Source organism: Rutidosis leptorrhynchoides, chromosome 7, assembly GCF_046630445.1.
Source record: "Rutidosis leptorrhynchoides isolate AG116_Rl617_1_P2 chromosome 7, CSIRO_AGI_Rlap_v1, whole genome shotgun sequence".
NCBI classification, from domain to species: domain Eukaryota; kingdom Viridiplantae; phylum Streptophyta; class Magnoliopsida; order Asterales; family Asteraceae; genus Rutidosis; species Rutidosis leptorrhynchoides.
This window is the reverse complement of record NC_092339.1, coordinates 304,462,518-304,481,000: the sequence shown is the minus strand read 5'-3', so window position 1 is coordinate 304,481,000 and position 18,483 is coordinate 304,462,518. Positions and strand designations below refer to the sequence as shown.

Below are 18,483 nucleotides of genomic sequence, written 5' to 3'. Positions count from 1 at the left end.
ACACTTCACTTTTCACACACAAACTCACTTCACAATTTCTCTCAACTTTTTCTCTCTTTCTCTCTCAAATACTTGTAAGTATTATGAACATTTTCTTCTCTTCTTTCTTGCCTAAAACTGTGACCATACACTCTCACATTCATCATTCTTTTGCTTGTTAATACTTTTTCATGTTTGCTAATTAATTACTTGTTAGTTGTTGTTACTTTGTTACTTGTTATTAGTTACTTACTAGTTTTCAAGAACCAAACTTGTTAGTTTGTTCTTTATTTATCTTGTATTTACAAGAACACACAAGAACATAAACTTTCTAGTTTAAGATTCTACCTTTATTGTTTCAAAGATTGTAAGTTCATGGCTGTAATTCATACTTGAAGTTCATGAAGTAAACTTTAAAGTTTACTTTCTAAAGATCAAGACTTAGGCTTGAATCTTTAAAGTATGCAACCCATGAACTTATTTACTTGTTTACTTAGTTTATTTCTTCATATTATGCACTTTAATTTCATGTTTGTTGGTTGTTATTAGTCGAGTGTTACTAGTTAACCTTGATCTCATTAATCTTGAACTAAAAGTTAACTTTGAAAGTTCAAGAACATGTAAGTAAGCTTTCTTTATTTATAACTTGGTACACTTATGTTAGATCTAGACTTTTGAGTCTAGGATCTTCAAGATCTAACTAAGAACTATGTTCTACAACTTAAGATCTTGATTTTATAAGTTTATTTTCAAGTTGTAACTTAATATTAGTTTTAAAGTTCATTGTATGTGTTCGATCTAAGACCTTGATGTAACCTTGGTTCATCAAACTTCATACAACTCTTAAGTGAGTTGTTCTACATGCCTTAGACCTACACTTGTGTCATAATAGTCAAAACTTGGTTAATATTACTTTTATAGTTCATGTATGTGTCGGATCTAAGACTTTGATGTAACTTTGGTTCATCAAAACACTTGCAACACTTAAGTGAGTTGTGCTTCATGTATTAGACTTACACTTGGGTTATGATGGTCAAACCTTGGTGAAAATGATGCAAACACATCAACGAGTTGTACACTTGAAGCTATATGCATCAAGGATGAGAACCGTGATAAGCATCGAGCACCAAGAACCACCGGAACCTACTGACCCTACTGTTTTACTGTTTCTGTGTCTGACCCGTATGACCTGGGCTAATTTAAAGATGATTTTCAGATAGCTCTGTTCTAGTATATAAATTTTCATATAAGACTCGTTTTAATCCGAGTTACGGTTTAGGATTTATAGCCCTCCGATCGTCACTATGTCCATTTAACGTTGTGCTGAAAGTTCTGACCTACTCGCACTTAGACCGTCGCCACGGTCAAACGAAGACGAGTTTGCTTCTGTAATTTTTACCACAACTAAAGGACTCATATACAGAGCCATGGCCACTGGTCTCACCTTATTTCAGTAGGTATAGAGGCCGTGGTGACTGACCGAACTCAGCCTTTGTTTTAAACTACTTTCATGAACGAAACTTACTTTACACCTTTTGTTTGATGATGAATGATGATGACCCTTAAGACCTTATTTACATACTTTTAAACCTATTTGGATGATTTACTAACTTAGTGATATTTGACTTAGGTTGAGGACCCGTTTGGACAACCTTCATTACTTGCTTACTTTCCGAGTCATACTTTACGCTACTTTATCATTGTGAGTTATAGCATTCCCTTTTTACTTTAACTTATTTTGGGAACTGAGAATACATGCGGATTTTATGTTTTACATACTAGGCACGAGTACTTAAACTTTATATATGTGTGGGTTATATAACGGTAGAAACATTCCCTTTAGCTCGGTAATGTTTAGTCATTGGTTTTTGAACCGGTGAACGCGAATCTTAGATATGGATCCATAGGGTTTGACATCCCCACTCGGGCTAGTAGCGCTAGCATTTAACGAGTGTTTAATACTTCGTAAACACACGCACTTGCCAAGTGTACTTTCAGGGGGTATAAACGTTAAGTTAGTTACCAAGTGCCCACGGTTAACATATACTTTATCATACTGTTTTGGAACGCTCTTTGTAGCACTTAAATCTCGTGGCCTACCTTACATACTGTTATACTTAAACTATAGCTCACCAACCTTTGTGTTGATGTTTTTAAGCATGTTTTTCTCAGGTGCTTAAGGTTTGCTTCCGCTGTGTACTAGTCTTGCCGTAGACACCCGCTGCTCTATTGTTATCACCGCATGAACTGTTTATCTTGCATTCAAACTTTAATACATTTGAAACTATGTTTTGTAACGACCTAAGGGTCACATACATTTATTCATGCTTGCTATTCGTAGAAGCATACTGTTGGTGTAAAACATTTGATGTCGATTATGATGTCACCTTTTTATCGTGAATGCAACTTCTTTTATTACAGCATATAGTACTTAACCTTGTAATGATCCTGTTGTTGATGATTCGTACACGATGGTTTTGTACGGGGCATCACATTAACGATATTCCTTTAGGAGGTCGCGCTTATACTAGAGTTAACAGGTCTTTCACCAATCGTTCTATGATTGATAGATTCCTTGTTTCAAATGGTATCCTAGATATGTTTCCACAGGTCTCTGGTTGTATTTTATCAAATATGTGGTCGGATCACTGCCCCATTCTTTTATGTAAGGATGTTGTGGATTATGGCCCCATCCCTTTCAAGCTCTTCCATTCATGGTTCAACATGGAAGATTTTGACAAGACTGTTCTGGAAGCTTGGAATGACCCTGTGTTGAGGCATAGCACGAACTCCATGACTAATTTTAAAGATCGTCTAAAGCATGTGAAAGCGGCGTTAAAATTATGGAACAAAGATACAAGAGCAAGAACGGAACATAATAAGCGATCTCTTACTGAAAGGCTGAATGACATCAATTTGCAACTTAAATCTAGGGTTGATCCTTCTACCCTAGCTACCTCTCGAGCATCTATTATCAAAGACCTCGCTTCAATAGAAAGTCTTGAAACAGCAAACCTTGCACAGAAGAACAAACGTCTTATTTATGGTCTTGGTTATGAAAACTCAGGCTTCTTTCACACTTCTCTCAACAGAAAAAGGAAGAAACTTCAAATTTCTGGTGTTATGTCGAATGGTATTTGGGTTACTCAACCTACTCAGGTGAAAGATATGTTTTTTCAGTTCTTCAAAAATAAATTCTCTCCCATGGGACAGGTCCCGATTTGTACTCCTAGTCGAAATTTGAAGCGTTTATCTTCAAGCAGTGCAGATAGCCTTACTGTTCCCTTTTCTGAATCTGACATCAAGGACGTTATTTGGTCGTGTGGAAGTGACAAGGCTCCCGGTCCAGACGGGTTTTCATTCAAATTCGTCAAATACTTTTGGGAATATATTAAAGGCGATATTATTGACTTTGTTTCAGAGTTTCATACTAATTTTGTTATTCCTAGAGGTTGCAACTCTTCCTTATTTTCACTTATCCCGAAGAAAGATCATCCTTTACACGTCCATGACTTCAGGCCGATTAGTCTCATCGGGATTCAGTAAAAAATTATCGCAAAAATCCTCGCGATTCGGTTAATTTCAGTGATTGATGAGGTCATTAGTCTTGAGCAAACAGCTTTCATCAAAGGTCGTCAAATCCTTGATAGTCCACTTATTATCAACGAAGTGGTAGATTGGTGCAAAAAAAGAAAGAAAAAGGCGATGTTTTTAAAAGTGGACTTCGAAAAGGCATTTGATTCGATTCATTGGGAGTACATTTATTCGAAGATGTCTTTCCTTGGATTTAATTCGACTTGGATTTCCTGGATTCGGGCATGCCTATCCTCTTCAAAAGCTTCTCTATTGCTTAATGGTAGTGAAGTGACCCGTCCTAATCCATACGGACGAAGTCCACATCGATTATAAACGATTCACAACAATTGATTACATCGCGAGGTACTTGACCTCTATATGATACGTTTTACAAACATTGCATTCATTTTTAAAAGACAACTTTCATTTCATCGTAAGTTGACAGACATGCATACCATTTCATAATATATCTAAACTATAAATAACTTGATAATATTCTTGATGAACTCAATGACTCGAATGCAACATCTTTTGAAATATGTCATGAATGACTCCAAGTAATATCTCTAAAATGAGCTAATGTACAGCGAAAGATTTCTTTCGTACCTGAGAATAAACATGCTTTCAAGTGTTAACTAAAAGGTTGGTGAGTTCATTAGTTTATCATAAATAATCATTTCATAATTTTAATAGAGCACAAGATTTCATATTTCCATTTCTCATAAACATACGTCCCATGCATAGAGACAAAAAATATCATTCATATGGATTGAACACCTGGTAACCGACATTCACAATATGCATATAAGAATATTCCCATCATTCCGGGATCCTCCTTCGGACATGATATAAATTTCGAAGTACTAAAGCATCCGGTACTTTGGATGGGGCTTGTTGGGCCCGATAGATCTATCTTTAGAGTTCACGTCAATTAGGGTATCTGTTCCCTAATTCTTAGATTACCAGACTTAATAATAATGGCATATTCGATTTCGATAATTCAACCATAGAATGTAGTTTCACGTACATGTGTCTATTTCGTAAAACAGTTATAAAAGCAGCGCATGTATTCCCAGTCCCAAAAATATATATTGCAAAAGCATTTAAAAAGAGATTAATGAAACTCACCATACTGTATTTTGTAGTAAAAATACATATGACGACAATGAACAAGTGTAGGGTTGGCCTCGGATTCACGAACCTATATTAATTGTATATCTATTAAATCATATAATCGTAAACGAACAAAAATATATGTATATTATTATTAATGATATAATTTTTATATTAATAACTTATAGGTTTCATTATTTAATTAAATATATTCATTTTATATATTTTAAGTAATTAAAGATATTAATATAGTTAAGTTATGTGTATTAAATATATTTTTATATAAGGATCCTTTATTTGTTAATTTAACAATAATACTAGATTAAAGATAGTAATAATAATGATAGTAATAATGGTATTAATAATAATAATAAAAATGTTGATTTTAAAAAATGAAAATTTTAATAAAGGTAATAACTTTAATAATAATAATAATAATTTTACTAATAATGATGTTTTTAGTAATAAAGATAAAATGATAGTTTTACAAATAATAATTCTTTCAATACTACTATAGTTGTAAAAATAATAACTTTTAATACTAATAACATACTAATAATGATAATCTTATTAATAATGCTTCTGTTTATAATAATAATTCTAATATTTATAATGATACCAGTACTAATATTAATGAATATGATAATAAATTTTATGAGGTTCATAATAATAATTTTCGTAATCTAAATACTAAAATTATAAGAATAATAATAATAATATTAGTAATTAATAACACTTATAATAATAATATTAATAATAATAATAAATTTAATACTTATAACTATAATAATATTAATATTGGTAGTTATAACTATGCTTCATAACAATAACAACCATAAATTAATAATACTAATAATAATACTCATAATAATAACCACAACAACAACAATAATAATAATAATAATAATAATAATAATAATAATAATAATAATAATAATAATAATAATAATAATAATAATAATAATAATAATAATAATAATAATAATAATAATAATAATAATAATAATAATAATAATAATAATAATAATAATAATTTTTAAGAGTAATAAAACTACCTTAGGAGCCAAATTTAAAAAATATTGCACCAAGAGAGGATCGAACCCGAGACCTCTCGGTTACCCTTCAAACACTCAACACCACCTCGCTAACCTTGTTTTTCCAAAATTATACTCGTACATTATTTATATAAACCGTACTGTTTTGTGTTCTTTCCTTCCTCTTCTTCTCCACTAAACAAACGACCCAAAATCAATTTTATCTTGTCATTTAATACAGAAATCGATTTTAGGAATTTATGTATAATACAAAACATCTATTTGAACTTTATTAGATTAAAAAAATATATATATATATATAGAAGTATATACAGAGGCTGCAGTCGCGGCTGCAATATAGAAAAAAAAAATTTGATTTCAATTTCAAACGCGTTTTAGACAAATGTTATAACACGAATTGGTTTGTAAAACATTCGTAGAAACTAGTGGAACCATCAATTTAACTGGAATCCTCAAAACAATTTGGAATTTTACAAAGAACGTTTTAGTTGACTTTTACTTCTAAAACTTTGACTCCAAAATTCATGATCGATAAAAAGATTTGAGAGTTGAGACTTTACAGATAGTTTCAAAGGAAGATTTCTAACCTTTCTGCATTTTTATATTTTGCTAATTGATTCGAAATCAAAATATGAAGAAAATCCTCAAGAACAGAGGTTATTTGAACTTTTATTTATTTTTTTCAGTTTAATTCCTCCAATAATGGAAGTTAAAAGCTGTTAGAATTGATAGAGGTGATAGAAAGTGAAATGAACTTCTTCTGAACACTAGCTAATCGATTCATTAAATAAATTGAAGAATGATCGACAATATATTCGAGAAAAGGAGTTGAAAACAAAAAAATATATAAAAAAAATTGAGGATAAAGTAGTAGGGACGGCCTATGATTCTGTGATCCCATCTTAGACAAAAAAAATAAAAAATTAAACACATGGTGTAGATCTCCACGAATTTATATCAGTATATAATTTTTCACATAATTAGTATTAATAATTATTAAATATAAATACTTTTAATATTACTAATTAATAAATAATAATAACAATATTATTAACAACTGTTAATATTACTAAAAGTAATATTATTGATAAATAGACTACTTAACATAACAGTACGATAATACAAAGTTTAATAAATTTTATTTAAAAAAAATAATAATGATACAACTTACGTATATCAAACTTTTATATATCCATTTAAGTCTTATTTTAATATTATGGGTAATACAAGTATAAAAATTGTTACTATCATTAATAATGAAAATAATAATAATAATATTGATATATCATTTATATTTTAGCTTGTAATTACTTTTAAATATTACATATTAATAATTATTAATATATAAATTAATAATAATATAATAGAAACTTTTTCATTTTATTTATTATTCTATATTTTAAATTCCTAATGATTAAAGTATACTTTATTAATTCAAATATTATATAATTATATATATACTTATGATTATTCTCATATATACATATTTATTTACAAACAAGTGTTCGTGAATCATCGGTACAGTCACAGGGTTAAAGGAATATCTATAAACTATTCCAAAACTTTGGAACATGGTTTAACAGACTTTGCTCATCATGTCGAGATCATATAAAGATTAAAGTTTAAATTTGGTCGAAAATTCCCGGGTCATCACAGTACCTACCCGTTAAAGAAATTTCGTCCCGAAATTTGAGCGATGTCGTCATGGCTAACAATAAATATGTTTTCCTGACGAATATGAGCTGATAAATAAAGTTTTATCATTATTGAATAATACAGATAAAATAATTCGATTATTCGAAGCGTAAGAATGAAGCTATCCCAAAAGATCGAGATGAGGAAATGGAGATTTTCCATAACTTTTGACGTAGTCGCGATTGAATTCCGGAATTCAAGGGATTTAAAGAAAATCTTCGAAATCTATAAGATTTGATTCTGCGGTGAAAAAGGAAATTAAGATCTCTATAATCGAATACGGTGATCTGCCTCGATTACTCTGTCGGATATTTCGTTATAAATTAAACTTTTTCCGTTCCATTATTTTCACCATTCCCATACTTTCTTACTTAGTTCATACCTCCAAAAGATCGTGAAAATGCTTAATCCCATTCTAATCCTTGATATTTTCCTAATTATCATTTCTGTCATCATTCCTTTCAATCTTCCACCAGAAAATTTTTGTTTCCTTCTATTATTACTTTGGGGTGATTCTATTCTTAATTCTACTGTGTCTTTATATTGCTATTCATATTAATATCCACAGTTTGAAATTTCTGGGTGGTTGTTGAGTTTTATGTCTTCCCTTATATTTCGATGTCCCTGCTTCTGTCTCCTATAATCATTGTCATCCACAGTTAATGCTCTCTCCTATTTGCTGCGATTTATACCTCCTTTCTATTTCAGAGCTTCATACTTTTGTTTTCTTTTCGCAAGTAACGGTCCAGAATTCATAGGTGTGGAGTTTCGAATGAGCTTAATGTTCTAAACAATAAAGAACGTAATAGCACGATTTGATTTGTCAAATTACCAGAATCACTGAGAATAGAACTATCAAGAATATATTTTCTTGATATGTTCAGAAGTTAATTTGAATGAAAGAGTTATGTAACATGGCACGTGATGATGATATGATCTGTGAATCATCACGTTCCATTAGAAACTCAGCATGACTTACTGTAATATAATCACGTTGATCAAGTGTCATTATATTATACTAACTCGTGCATCAGTTCCCAACACTACTTCAAAAACATTCATATTTTAGACTCGAAAGTTTATAGAATATAGAAACTAACAGTTTCTATATGATGTAACACTGATAGCACGAAGAGATTTATGGTTTCAGATAAGAATAATTATAAAAATATCTTCCGAAATATGGAGGATATTTATAATGAAAGATACGATAATATCTTTGAATATCTAAGATCAGAGAATGATGGAGACTATTGTCTGCAAGGATTTAGAGTAACGAGCAAGATATTCGCTAAAGGCTTCAGCAGACATTGAATCATTTAGGTTCTTTGAAGTCATACTTATTCTTTGTGATTTGTCCATGGCTTTCTTCATAGTTTCGCATAATCTGCTTTTCGGTACTAAATTTTCTCTTGAATGTTTCCAACATAATGATACACAGGAAGCACGAAGAGGTATATAATTTCGGACTAGAATATTTTTGAAAATATCCTCAGAAATATCGAAGATATTGATGAGGATATTTTGGAATTTCTAAGTTCGATGGTTGATGGAGAAAGATTTTCCGCAAGATTTTAACATGACTTCGGAGCAAGATAATCTATAAAGATTTCATCGGATTCAGAATTACCTGGATTCTTTGAATATAGGGTTTGGTCCTTGTATTTGTCCTTGGTCCCCTTCGTGGTTAGCTCAATCCGTTTTCCTGTTCCAACTTTTCTGAGATTTTCCAACATACTATTCTTTATCATCAAACTTCCGATGATTAAGGTCGTTTACGGTTGTCTATGGTTTCTGCTGCTTCATTCAACTTTTTCAACATTCATAGTATTGATTTGTGGCTGAGTGCTTTTCAGAATTTCAGAATGAGAGATCATAATTCTAAGAGATAAATGTCATACATATAACTGTTGATGTAGATATGATGTGAGTTTTCAAAGTACTGATTGCTGATTCCCGGTAATTGGTATGGCAGTTCTCGTTACAAAATACGGATGAGTATATGATAGGGTTTCAATGAATAAATATAATGATTTGTCAGAGAGATTTAAGCCAAAAAGCAACGAGGTTGCTGGTACGTCTACTGATAATATGGTGGAATATAAAAGAATTCTCCGGTAACGATGACGAAAGGTAAACTTACATATCAGGGTTATAATAAGCTAATCCGAATGAAAAGTCGAAGTTGACTTGTTGGAGCTGTGACAAAATTGGCTAATTTGGAAAGGAATTACCAAGTTATTTTAGGTAATAATAACACTAAAGGAATTAACACAACTACGTGTTAAACGTTTACTCAGTTTTCGAGAGTTTTTCAGATGTATAACTAAATGCATCAATCTTTTCTCCCGTAGATGAAGTGCGGTTGGTTCATCCTCTCGTTTGAGATGTTTTCAAGAATCATGAAAGGTTTGAACGTGGATCGTAATCGTCAAGATACAAATGAGGTTTGAGATGAAATCAAGTGGCAAACTTGAAGAATTATTTAGTTTCATATGTTATAATCAGTATTTTAATTCATTTTAATTGTCCAAGATTATTCGTCCACAGTTAACAGTCCAATAATTCATATATACTTTAATATATAATATTCGAATTAATGAATACGTATCGTGACCCGTATATGTCTCAGACTCGATCACAACTCAAAGTATATATATTATTATAGAATCAACCTCAACCCTGTATAGAGAACTCGATCATTACTGCATATAGAGTGTCTATGGTTATTCCAAATAATATATATATGCGTCGATATGATATGTCAAAACTTTGTACACGTGTCCCGATATTTAAAGTGCGTAAAATAAATAACAGAAATTAAATGACGATAAATAAAGTGCGTAAAGTAAATAACAGAAATTAAATGATGATAATTAAAATTGCGAGAATGTAAATTGCAATAATTAAATTGCGATAATATAAAATGTAATCAGTTAGCTAGGAACAATTAGCTAGGAACAGTTAGCGTGGATTCTTAACATAATTTCTCATAGTTAATTTGTTTGTTTCTAACAAATTTTATTTTGTCAAATGTTTTCTTCATTATGCCACTTGTTGAATTCTGATAAATTAAAATCCCAACATGAAATTGGATGAATATGATTATTCTGTGGTGAACGAATTTGCATATCGGTGGATGTAAGTAGAATAGTAAATGACTATTGAATCTGATTCGAAGAATGTACAGTGTAACTTATTAATGTGAAATCTAAATATTCCTCGGGTATTACCTACCCGTTAAAATATTTTCATAATTAACAGTTTGTACAAAAGAATTTTTAATTACAATCGTTATTAAAAATATATATTCATATATATTTTCTTCAGATGTAATCATAGATTTAATGAGTTAATATGATATTAAACTCATTTGATTTACCGTTAGAATATGAATATATAATCTCTAAAACATTAAAGATTATATAATCGCCATGTCGAACGAAGATAAATAATATAGAATGATTCGTAGAATGATGATTATGCTCGAGGTATAGAATGAGATGTTGAGGCGTGTGATGTTGAAAGTTGAGTTGTTGGTGATACTGGTATTGATGTTGGTGGTACTGGTGCCGTTACTGATGGTATTGTTGGTGCCGGTGATATTGCTGAATCTGGTAAATTTTGCAACATAGTCTCTGAATTTATTACTCGTGCGTGAAGCTCGTTGACTTCTTCCATTACTCCAGAATGATTATCGTTCGGGATGAGCGGATGAATAAGGTTTAGAATTGTGGATAATATATAATAGTTACGAGATATCCTGGAAATGAGGGTGGAAATGGTGTTTCGGACTGATTCGCCGGTAAGTGTTTCAGGTTCTTCACCAAGAGGTGAAATTGGTTGATGGAAAGGATCGCCTTCTTCGCGTCTCCATGGATTAAGTCAACTATGAATCCATCAGATGATTTGGGGATGGATGATTGGTTGATTCATTCAGGTGACGCTGCTTTCGGAGCTTAGGTGGAACTCCATATCGGAATAGCTGTCGGAATCCGAGGAATTCGAACTGGTTGAGGGATTTATCTCGTACGATCAGATGAAGGATTTTTGATAAGAAATAGATTATATGGTGTAGATTAGTACCCTGCAATACATAATTTACATATGCATATATAATACTAAAATCCCATAAGTTATGGAGGAATCTACGGAAGCTGTCAGGCAAAGTCTACAGTAACAGATATGCTAAGATATGAATTAGTAGATACGCTAACATACGAATTTTGTCTATACACTATTCATGCAATCATTGCAGTAAGATGTGTCTAGACTAGGAAAGATAAGCTGTAATTTCCTAAGGATGATAAGCAGATGATTTCCGACTAGAAATGATAAGCAAAACTTTTGACATGCAACACGGTCGAAGTCCAGACTCACTACTGCATCTTAACAACTATCAGTTAGACATACTAATGCAAGACCTGGTTCGCTAAGACCACCGCTCTGATACCAACTGAAACGACCCGTCCTAATCCATACGGACGAAGTCCACATCGATTATAAACGATTCACAACAGTTGATTACATCGCGAGGTACTTGACCTCTATATGATACATTTTACAAACATTGCATTCATTTTTAAAAGACAACTTTCATTTCATCGTAAGTTGACAGACATGCATACCATTTCATAATATATCTAAACTATAAATAACTTGATAATATTCTTGATGAACTCAATGACTCGAATGCAACGTCTTTTAAAATATGTCATGAATGACTCCAAGTAATATCTCTAAAATGAGCAAATGCACAGCGGAAGATTTCTTTCGTACCTGAGAATAAACATGCTTTCAAGTGTCAACCAAAAGGTTGGTGAGTTCATTAGTTTATCATAAATAATCATTTCATAATTTTAATAGACCACAAGATTTCATATTTCCATTTCTCATAAACATACGTCCCATGCATAGAGACAAAAAATATCATTCATATGGATTGAACACCTGGTAACCGACATTCACAATATGCATATAAGAATATCCCCATCATTCCGGGATCCTCCTTCGGACATGATATAAATTTCGAAGTACTAAAGCATCCGGTACTTTGGATGGGGCTTGTTGGGCTCGATAGATCTATCTTTAGAGTTCGCGTCAATTAGGGTGTCTGTTCCCTAATTCTTAGATTACCAGACTTAATAATAAGGGCATATTCGATTTCGATAATTCAACCATAGAATGTAGTTTCACGTACTTGTGTCTATTTCGTAAAAAAGTTATAAAAGCAGCGCATGTATTCTCAGTCCCAAAAATATATATTGCAAAAGCATTTAAAAAGGGATAAATGAAACTCACCATACTGTATTTTGTAGTAAAAATACATATGACGACAATGAACAAGTGTAGGGTTGGCCTCGGATTCACGAACCTATATTAATTGTATATCTATTAAATCATATAATCGTAAACGAACAAAAATATATGTATATTATTATTAATGATATAATTTTTATATTGATAACTTATAGGTTTCATTATTTAATTAAATATATTCATTTTATATATTTTAAGTAATTAAAGATATTAATATAGTTAAGTTATGTGTATTAAATATATTTTTATATAAGGATCCCTTATTTGTTAATTTAACAATAATACTAGATTAAAGATAGTAATAATAATGATAGTAATAATGGTATTAATAATAATAATAATAATAATAATAATAATAATAATAATAATAATAATAATAATAATAATAATAATAATAATAATAATAATAATAATAATAATAATAATAATAATAATAATAATAATAATAATAATAATAATAATAAAAATGTTGATTTTAAAAAATGAAAATTTTAATAAAGGTAATAACTTTAATAATAATAATAATTTTACTAATAATGTTGTTTTTAGTAATAAAGATAAAATGATAGTTTTACTAATAATAATTCTTTCAATACTACTATAGTTGTAAAAATAATAACTTTTAATACTAATAACATACTAATAATGATAATCTTATTAATAATGCTTCCGTTTATAACAATAATTCTAATATTTATAATGATACCAGTACTAATATTAATGAATATGATAATAAATTTTATGAGGTTCATAATAATAATTTTCGTAATCTAAATACTAAAATTATAAGAATAATAATAATAATATTAGTAATTAATAGCACTTATAATAATAATATTAATAATAATAATAAATTTAATACTTATAACTATAATAATATTAATATTGGTAATTATAACTATGCTTCATAACAATAACAACCATAAATTAATAATACTCATAATAACAACCACAACAATAATAATAACAATAATAATAATAATAATAATAATAATAATAATAACAACAACAACAACAACAACAACAACAACAATAATAATAATAATAATAATAATAATAATAATAATAATAATAATAATAATAATTTAAGAGTAATAAAACTACCTTAGGAGCCAAATTTAAAAAATATTGCACCAAGAGAGGATCGAACCCGAGACCTCTCGGTTACCCTTCAAACACTCAACACCACCCCGCTAACCTTGTTTTTCCGAAATTATACTCGTACATTATTTATATAAACCGTACTGTTTTGTGTTCTTTCCTTCCTCTTCTTCTCCACTAAACAAACGACCCAAAATCAATTTTATCTTGTCATTTAATACAGAAATTGATTTTAGGAATTTATGTATAATACAAAAAATCTATTTGAACTTTATTAGATAAAAAAAATATATATATATATATATATAGAAGTATATACAGAGGCTGCAGTCGCGGCTGCAATATAGAAAAAAAAAATTTGATTTCAATTTCAAACGCGTTTTAGACAAATGTTATAACATGAATTGGTTTGTAAAACATTCGTAGAAACTAGTGGAACCATCAATTTAACTGGAATCCTCAAAAAAATTTGGAATTTTACAAAGAACGATTTAGTTAACTTTTACTTCTAAAACTTTGACTCCAAAATTCATGATCGATAAAAAGATTTGAGAGTTGAGAATTTACAGATAGTTTCAAAGGAAGATTTCTAACCTTTCTGCATTTTTATATTTTGCTAATTGATTCGAAATCAAAATATGAAGAAAATCCTCAAGAACAGAGGTTATTTGAACTTTTATTTATTTTTTTCAGTTTAATTCCTCCAATAATGGAAGTTAAAAGCTGTTACAATTGATAGAGGTGATAGAAAGTGAAATGAACTTCTTCTGAACACTACCTAATTGATTCATTAAATAAATTGAAGAATGATCGACAATATATTCGAGACAAGGAGTTGAAAACAAAAAAATATATATAAAAAAATTGAGGATAAAGGAGTAGGGACGGCCTATGATTCTGTGATCCCATCTTAGACAAAAAAAATAAAAAATTTAAACACATGGTGTAGATCTCCACGAATTTATATCAGTATATAATTTTTCACATAATTAGTATTAATAATTATTAAATATAAATACTTTTAATATTACTAATTAATAAATAATAATAACAATATTATTAACAACTGTTAATATTACTAAAAGTAATATTATTGATAAATAGACTAATTAACATAACAGTACGATAATAAAAGTTTAATAAATTTTATTTAAAAAATAATAATAATGATACAACTTACGTATATCAAACTTTTATATATCCATTTAAGTCTTATTTTAATATTATGGGTAATACAAGTACAAAAATTGTTACTATCATTAATAATGAAAATAATAATAATAATATTGATATATCATTTATATTTTAGCTTGTAATTACTTTTAAATATTACATATTAATAATTATTAATATATAAATTAATAATAATATAATAGAAACTTTTTCATTTTATTTATTATTCTATATTTTAAATTCCTAATGATTAAAGTATACTTTATTAATTCAAATATTATATAATTATATATATATACTTATGATTATATTCATATATACATATTTATTTACAAACAAGTGTTCGTGAATCGTCGTCACAGTCACAGGGTTAAAGGAATATCTATAAACTATTCCAAAACTTTGGAACATGGTTTAACAGACTTTGCTCATCATGTCGAGATCATATAAAGATTAAAGTTTAAATTTGGTCAAAAATTCCTGGGTCATCACAGGTAGTCCATCTTTGGAATTCGATATTGGGAGAGGGCTTCGTCAAGGAGATCCTTTATCCCCACTTCTTTTTATCATTGGCATGGAGGGTCTTCACGCGGCCATTCAGGATGCTGTAGATGCCTCACTTTACTTTGCTCTTAATGTGGGAAACAATAATTCAAATGTCTCGATTTCCCATTATTTGTTTGCTGATGATGTTATCTTTATAGGTGAATGGAAAGAATCAAATGCTCAAAATTTACTCACCATTCTCGGTTGCTTCTTTGCTGTTTCAGGATTGAGAATCAATATTAATAAGTCTTCGTTGTATGGTGTTGGGGTTCCACAACATGAAGTATCCAGATTGGCTTTGGCACTAGGTTGTGAGGCTTCTTCCTTTCCTTTCCGCTTTCTGGGTTTACCGGTAGGTCTTAATATGAATCGGGTGAACAACTGGTCTTATGTTATTGAAAAAACAAGGAAGCAACTTTCCACTTAGAAGGCTAATTTGATCTCTATTGGAGGCAGGTTGAATCTCATCAAATATGTGTTGGGCGCACTTGGTACATATTACTTCTCCCTTTTCAAGGCACCCAAACAGGCTATTAACACTCTCGAATCTATAAGAGCCGATTTCCTATGGGGGAGGAATAATCATGAGCGTAAAATTCATTCGGTAAGTTGGCGATGAGTGATGAATCCTATAGATCATGGAGGGCTCGGGGTCAATAGTATGTATTCTCTCAACCGTGCCCTATTGTACAAATGGTGTTGGCGATTTTCTTTGAATAAAAATGCATGTTGGGCGAAAGTTGTTACGGCAATCCATGGTTCGTGTAAAAATGATCAGCTACCTCATAAAGAATCTTTTTCAGGCACGTGGTTAAATATCTATAAATGCATCGATCTCTTACATTTTTCTCAGGTTATTTCTCCTTCTAGAATGTACATGCGGATTGGCATCGGTAATGAAACAAATTTTTGGTTTGACACATGGGTTGGTGGTTGTCCTCTAGCATCACGTTTTCCCAGGCTTCTTGCACTAGACTGTAACCATTCAACATCGGTGGCTTCAAGGTACCCTGTTAACGGTTGGATTTGGTATTGGAGACGCAACATTAGAGGCGGTGTTGAACAAGACCAATTCGATCAGTTGGTGTCCATTCTCAAAGATATCTCTTTTTCGCATGATCCTGACTTATGGATTTGGGATGGTCCTTCAACATCCTTTACGGTTTCACATGCCCGATGAAATGTCCCGTTCATATAGATTATAAACATTCCATATTAATTGATTTTGTCGCGAGGTTTTGACCTCTATATGAGACGTTTTTCAAAGACTGCATTCATTTTTAAAACAACCATAACTTCTATTTTATCGATAAAGGTTTAAAAAATCATTACGTAGATTTTCAAATAATGATAATCTAAAATATACCGTTTACACACGACCATTACATAATGGTTTACAATAAAAATATATTACATCGAAATAAGTTTCTTGAATGCAGTTTTTACACAATATCATACAAGCATGGACTCCAAATCATGTCCTTATTTTAGTATGCAACAGCGAAAGCTCTTAATAATCACCTGAGAATAAACATGCTTAAAACGTCAACAAAAATGTTGGTGAGTTATAGGTTTAACCTATATATTATCAAATCATAATAATAGACTACAAGATTTCATTTTTATAACACATCTCATATCAGGCATTTCGCAAACTGCATAGAGATAAAAATCATTCATATGGTGAACACCTGGTAACCGACATTAACAAGATGCATATAGAATATCCCCATCATTCCAGGACACCCATCGGACATGATAAACTCGAAGTACTAAAGCATTCCAAATTCTATAAAGGGGGTTGTTAGTTCCCGTAGATCTACCTTTAGGATTCGCGTCAATTAGGGGCCAGTTCCCTAATTCTTAGGCTACCAAGCTAAAAGGGGCATATTCGGTTTAATAATTCAACCATAGAATGTAGTTTCGATTACTTGTGTCTATTTTGTAAAACATTTATAAAACTGCATGTATTCTCATCCCAAAAATATCAGATTTTAAAAGTGGGACTATAACTCACTTTCACAGATTTTTACTTCGTCGGGAAGTAAGACTTGGCCACTGGTCGATTCACGAACCTATAACAAATATGTACATATATATCAAAGTATGTTCAAAATATATTTATAATATGTTTATTACGTTTTAATGATTTGAGTTTGTAAAGTCAGCAGTCCTCGTTAGTAACCTACAACTAGTTGTCCACAGTTAGATGTACAGAAAATAAATCAATATATATTATCTCGAATCAATCCATGACCCAGTGTCTACAAGTCTCAGACTCGATCACAACTCAAAGTATATATATTATTTTAGAATCAACTTCAACCCTGTATAGCTAACTCAAACATTACTGCATATAGAGTGTTTATGGTTGTTCCGATATATATATAGATGGGTCGATATGATATGTTAAAACATTGTATACGTGTCTATGGTATCCCAAGATTTCATAATATGTATAATACAATATAAATTAGTTAGGATATGTTTAGTCTAGATTTGTTACAAAATTTTCGTAGCTAAAACTAGCAAATTTATCCAATTTTGTTTTACCCGTCATTTTTTCGTTTCAAATCCGTTTTGAGTGATTAAAGTTGCTATGGTTTCATATTGAACTTAAGTTTATGAATCTAAACAGAAAAAGTATAATTTTATTGTCAGAAATACAGGTTGCAAGTCATTTTTTAAAGAGGTAGTCATTTCCGTCGAAAGAACGATATCTTGATGACCATTTTGAAAAACATACTTCCACTTTGAGTTTAACAATGATTTTTGGATATAGTTTCATGTTCATAAGAAAAATAATTTTCCCAAAAGAACAACTTTTAAATCAAAGTTTATCATAGCTTTTAATTATCAAACCCAAAACAGCCCGCAGTGTTACTACAACGGCGTATGTCCAGTTTTACGGTGTTTTTCGTGTTTC

General features: G+C 30.4%; 1 protein-coding gene across 1 annotated transcript; it reads left to right on the top strand.

Moving 5' to 3' along the window:
• The first annotated feature begins 2,613 nt into the window (after positions 1 to 2,613).
• Positions 2,614 to 16,737, top strand: LOC139860127 (uncharacterized). Its single transcript, XM_071848902.1, has 4 exons — positions 2,614 to 3,430; positions 15,506 to 15,941; positions 16,014 to 16,161; positions 16,411 to 16,737. Exons 1-4 carry the CDS (start codon positions 2,614 to 2,616, stop codon positions 16,735 to 16,737), a joined length of 1,728 nt encoding a protein of 575 aa, XP_071705003.1.
• Positions 16,738 to 18,483: the final 1,746 nt, after the last annotated feature.